Raw genomic sequence first — 5038 nt, forward strand, 5'->3', positions numbered from 1 at the left:
GGTGGGTGGGTATGAGATAGTGGGAACCTGTCATGTGTGGGAGGCTCGGCTTCAAAACCTCCTCTAAGTAGTGCCAATCTCCCCCAAGAGAAATCCTTCCTAGAGCAAGCAGGACTGCAACAGAGTCAAGAAGATGGAACGTGCCAGAGAACATAGTGCGCAGGCGCGCCCGAAACCTCTGCCAGTTTTCTGCGCAGCCGACACCTTCCTCCCGCACTGCGCAGGCGCCTAGACGGACCAAGCTTTCCCTCCCCCTTCCACCTCTCCCCAAGTCGAGAGGACGCCCTCCCGCAGCGCTGAGTTCCTGCGCAAGCGCAGTACCGCGTCCCCGCCCCCGGACCAATTGGAAGTGGCGGCGCCTGGGTGCTGAGGGCACGACGCCATGGGTGGGGCCGGGACGTGAGTGCAGCGCGCTGGCGTCACAGGGGCGGCTATATAAGTGAATACAGGCACCGCCCCTCCGCCCCAGTGACTGAGCCGCCGCCGAGGACTCAGCAGCCTCCCCCTTGAGCCCCCTCGCTTCCCGACGCTCCGTCCCCCCCGCCCGCCTTCTCCCGCCGCCGCCTTCCGCAGGCCGTTTCCACCGAGGAAAAGGAATCGTATCGTATGTCCGCTATCCAGAACCTCAACTCTTTCGGTAAGCCGCGGGAAGGTCCCGTGGGGGGAGGGCCCGGAGACGGGGCCCGGAAAGCTGCCAATCCGGGCCTTCGTGAAGTTGGGCGGAGGGAAGCTGTCCGGGGGGAAACTGTCCGAGCGCGCGGGCAGCGGGGCCGAGGCCTGGGCCCAGGGGTCGGCCCCAGAGCGCGACCGGAAGGAGCGGGCGGGAGGTCAGCCCTTGGGCGGGCCTGGCGTTTCGGGTGGCGCATTTACTAATGGCTCCCGGGCCGCTTTGGGCCACACCTGCCCTCTCCTGCCACTCTGCGTCACGTCCGTTACGTCACCGTCGTCACGGCGCCGGGAGGGCGAGGCGGCGCCAGCCCTAAGTGACAAACGCGCGCGCCAATGAGGCGGGAAGCTTGGCCCCGCCTCGGGGCTCGGGTTCCGGCCGGTTGCATCAGCCGGGTGGGGCGCTGTCTGCCAGCCCTGGCTCCCCCGGCACGTGATCGGTCTCCGAGGGCGGGCGGCCCAATCTTCCTCCGGCGCTAGGGAAGCCGGCCGTCCCGGACTGACCTGTTCGGGGTGGGCCAACAAAAGACATCTGATCTGAACCAGGCCCTGGCGATTTCAGTATTAGTCTCTGCACATGGAAAACATGAGTGGGAGGGTGGCAGTGGTAGCTGAGCCACAACAGTTCCAAACGAGCTTCACCTTTCTTCCCAGACCCCTTTGCTGATGCAAGTAAGGGTGATGATCTGCTTCCTGCTGGCACTGAGGATTATATCCATATAAGAATTCAACAGAGAAACGGCAGGAAGACTCTTACTACTGTCCAAGGGATCGCTGATGATTACGATAAAAAGAAACTAGTGAAGGCGTTTAAGAAGGTAGGTCTTCAGTGAGATAGTAGGAAAATGAGATTTAACTTGACCACGTGGAGGTGTGGTGTTCTATTATTTCCCAGAAAGGATTATTGGTGCTGTTGCTTGACCTAATTTGATTCCCTTGTGCTTGCAGAAATTTGCCTGCAATGGTACTGTAATTGAGCATCCAGAATATGGAGAAGTAATTCAACTACAGGGTGACCAGCGCAAGAACATATGCCAGTTCCTGGTAGAGGTAAGTTCCGGTGCTTCTTGATAATCCATTTGTGCCTCTGCCCCGGCGAATCTCAGATCCTGCCTAGTCTATTCAACTTCTGCTGGGGACACAGAAGTTCACTTTTAAGACTAATCAAAACAGTTGTTTTAAGGTATGTAGACAAGTGTATTTCCAAAAACGGAAGGTACTTGGTTGCCTTAAGTTTACTGTTTGTATGGATCTACTTTAAAGATGCAAATATAAATTGCACACAGATACTAAAAACAAGGTGTCTCGTTTGCTGTTCCTTTGTGCTAAGATCCTACTACATCATTGATTCTTAAATGAGTACCCTGAGTTGAAAACCATTGTGTGCTCATGGCGATTGAGGTGTGCACCTTGGTTCTTGGACTCGCCCAGTGTAGAAGCAGGAAGACAGGATTGTTGGCATCAGAAATGGAGCCTTTAACTCTCTCTGTCTCCTCTTTAAAACTTTGCCCTTTTTTGTTTGCAGATTGGACTGGCTAAGGACGACCAGCTGAAGGTTCATGGGTTTTAAGTGCTTTTGGCTCATTGAAGCTTAAGTGAGGATTTCCTTGCAATGAGTAGAATTTCCTTTCTGTCCCTTGTCACAAGTTTAAAAACCTCACAGCTTGTATAATGTAACCATTTGGGGTCTGCTTTTAACTTGGACTAGTGTAACTCCTTCATGCAATAAACTGAAAAGAGCCATGCTGTCTAGTCGTGAAGTCCCTCATTTAAACAGAGGTCAAGCAGTAGGTGCCTGGCAGTGTCCAGCCTGAAACAAAGCAATAATGTGATGTTTCGGCCAAGCCCAGAGCCCCAAGATCACAGATGGCTATGTCTGGCCAGAAGCTCCTCGGCTCTCCCTCTACAGAGTTCCCTGCCCTAAGAGAATGTCACCACCTGGACAGCCCTCGGTGAAGCTGAGAGGAGAGGATGGGGTAAGGCAGCAACGGCAGCTGTACCACTAGGCCGGAGCCTTTGGTGGTCAAAGAGTGGTCCCCTGGTGTCTCCAGCCTGACCAGGTGGGCAGAGCTTAGAGTGGCCGCCTTCCCTCTAGTGAGGTGATAGGCCATCTGGCCTGCCGCGAAGGTCTTTTTGACCAGACATATTCTAGTTAATTGATGTCCAAACACCAGAGTGTGAGGCCAGCGTCTACCAGAGTTAAACTTCTGACAAGGGAACAAATTTCAAACTGATGTATCAGTCACATAGCCAGCTGTAGAACTTGCAACTTAGTAGCAACAGCTGCCCAATGCCATGTGAAGTAACAAACTGGTTTTTGGTTTTTTTTTTCCCTTCAGTTTTAATGTTATGTAATGTATTTAAACCCTTATTTAAATAAAACTTGTTTTCAGAAACACCTGATTTGCAGATTCTATTTTTTATATAGTCAATCTTGTATGTGACAAAACCACAGAAATGGGCAATGGAGGTTTCATCTACACCCACAGCCTTTCACCTGGGGCCCGAACCTCTTGACCAAGAAAACTTCTGAGCTTGTCCCTCCAGGTTCCCACAGGTCAGCTGTTGTTCAAGCATTTAGCCAGAGCTTCAGTGTCCTGAAAGGAGGGGCTGCATGGCTGATGGACACCGCCAACAATATGAGTGACTCATTGGTCATTAGAGTGTCACTGGTCTCAGTGGTTGTGGAGGAACTTGCCTTGTTGAGATGACAGAGCAGGTAGATGAAAATTCTTGAGTCCTCTCAGTAACGGGACTTTGGTTTAAAGGTTGTAACAAAAGGACAAACGTGATGTGGGACTTGCTCTAATCCACAAAGCTTTGGAAAAGAGATACAAGAGTGTGTACTTTTTCTAGGGAATAGGTTTGTAGTATTAAAAAGTTAATTGACTAAAGTGTTTTGAGAAGCAATGTTGGGAGGCCATCCCTTTACGAAGGATACTAAGTATATGGAGATCTATTCTTGGGGCTATACATGCTGTTAAACACACAAAATAGAAGTCTTCCAGCATGTGGATCACCAGCACTGGTACTAATTTCAGGTACGAAAATGAAGGCTTCAAGCTGCTGGGAGTGGTCAGGAGGGATCATGCCTTTTCCTGTTTGTTGCCAGCCCCTGTTGTGTAGATAAAGGTCAGCCTGGAACCAGTGATGTGTGGGGGAGGGCTGCTTTCTGAAAGGCTGAGCCAGTGGCAATTGCTCTGGAAGTAGAAGATGATTCTAACCACAGGTGGAGGCTTCTAACACAAGGTCCTACAAAACTGATCTGTTTAATAAACAGTTGGACCACTTGGCTCCAAACAATGGCATTGCTCAAAACATTTGGGTGAGACTTTGAAATCAGTACAATTTTTTGACTGTAGACAAAAGCGCTTTTCTTGGTGAACTAGTAGAAGCAATCCTGGAGGCAACTCCCACAGAAGACCACAATCAGAAGGGGGGAATGAAATGAGAGAAATACATATGCTGCAGGTTAATGTGCAGGTCCTGTGCTAGGCTACTAAGATTTCTTGTTCCTTTTAAGGACCACTAATTCTCTGAAAGGATGATTATTCCAAGTTAAGCTAGCAACATCAGTATTAAATCAGCTGTCTGTGGAACCAACCAAAACAATTATCTGTGAACAGAGGAGGTTCATGGACATGCTAATCCAATTGATGTGACTTGGGTGTGTCAGGGCTGAAATAAAGCATAATTGTCTCCACTCAATGAATGAGAAAACTGTGAGGTGGAAATTCCCAAGGCTAATGAGTGGTAGAGCCTCATCTAGAATCCAGGCCTCTGTCTTCTGCTCTTCCCATCAGATGACCTGTATCTTCACAATTTAAATAGTTCATTTTACAGAGATTGACTGCTACATGCCATGCAGCGTATGGGGAATCGGGGCACACAAAGGTGAGTCAAGCAGACACCCTGTGCGCAGGAAGCTGACGGCCTGATAACAGGTGTAAAGACCAGCACGCAGCCTAGAAAGGAAGCAGAAAAGGGCATGCTACCAGTGGTGTGGCCAAAGAGCCACAGGATCTCTGAGGATTGGGAAATCTTCCTCGTGCCCAACAGGGCCAGGGAAGGCTTCATAAAAGAGGTGCCATCTGCGGCAGGGCATTCCAGATTAACACTGAGCAGGGGTCAAGACCTAGAGGTGGAAGCACCCAGTGTGTATGAAGAACCTAAGGTAGGACCATTTGGCTGGAACAAAGGCCCCGCATAGAGCAGAAAAAATACAGTTCCGTCTCTCACTATGTGCCAGGCCTGTGCCAAGCACTTAAAGTATACATTGACTCTTTTCATTTAACAGTAAGGGACTCAGTCCCACGGTGAAGCTGAGGTTCAGAGAGGTAACATAACTTAGCCAGCAAGTAGGTGGAGAGAA

The 5038-nt window shown here is 50.3% G+C and overlaps 1 protein-coding gene across 1 annotated transcript; it reads left to right on the top strand.

Annotated features, from left to right (window-relative positions):
* Positions 1-469: 469 nt before the first annotated feature.
* Positions 470-3069, top strand: EIF1 (eukaryotic translation initiation factor 1). Its single transcript, XM_004434488.3, has 4 exons — positions 470-637; positions 1321-1484; positions 1615-1716; positions 2192-3069. The coding sequence occupies exons 1-4, from the start codon at positions 607-609 to the stop codon at positions 2234-2236; spliced, it is 342 nt and encodes a 113-aa protein (XP_004434545.1). The 5' UTR covers positions 470-606; the 3' UTR covers positions 2237-3069.
* Positions 3070-5038: the final 1969 nt, after the last annotated feature.

This window comes from Ceratotherium simum, chromosome 16 (genome assembly GCF_057802395.1).
Source record: "Ceratotherium simum simum isolate JZ-2026a chromosome 16, ASM5780239v1, whole genome shotgun sequence".
In the NCBI taxonomy this organism is placed as follows: domain Eukaryota; kingdom Metazoa; phylum Chordata; class Mammalia; order Perissodactyla; family Rhinocerotidae; genus Ceratotherium; species Ceratotherium simum.

What these genes read in the sequence shown, in the direction of transcription:
- EIF1 (XM_004434488.3), top strand. Translation starts at nt 607, where the DNA reads ATGTCCGCTATCCAGAACCTCAACTCTTTCG. An exon ending in TAGTGAAGGCGTTTAAGAAG is followed by an intron (nt 1,485 to 1,614) that starts GTAGGTCTTCAG and finishes TTGTGCTTGCAG; the next exon opens with AAATTTGCCTGCAATGGTAC. An exon ending in TATGCCAGTTCCTGGTAGAG is followed by an intron (nt 1,717 to 2,191) that starts GTAAGTTCCGGT and finishes TTTTGTTTGCAG; the next exon opens with ATTGGACTGGCTAAGGACGA.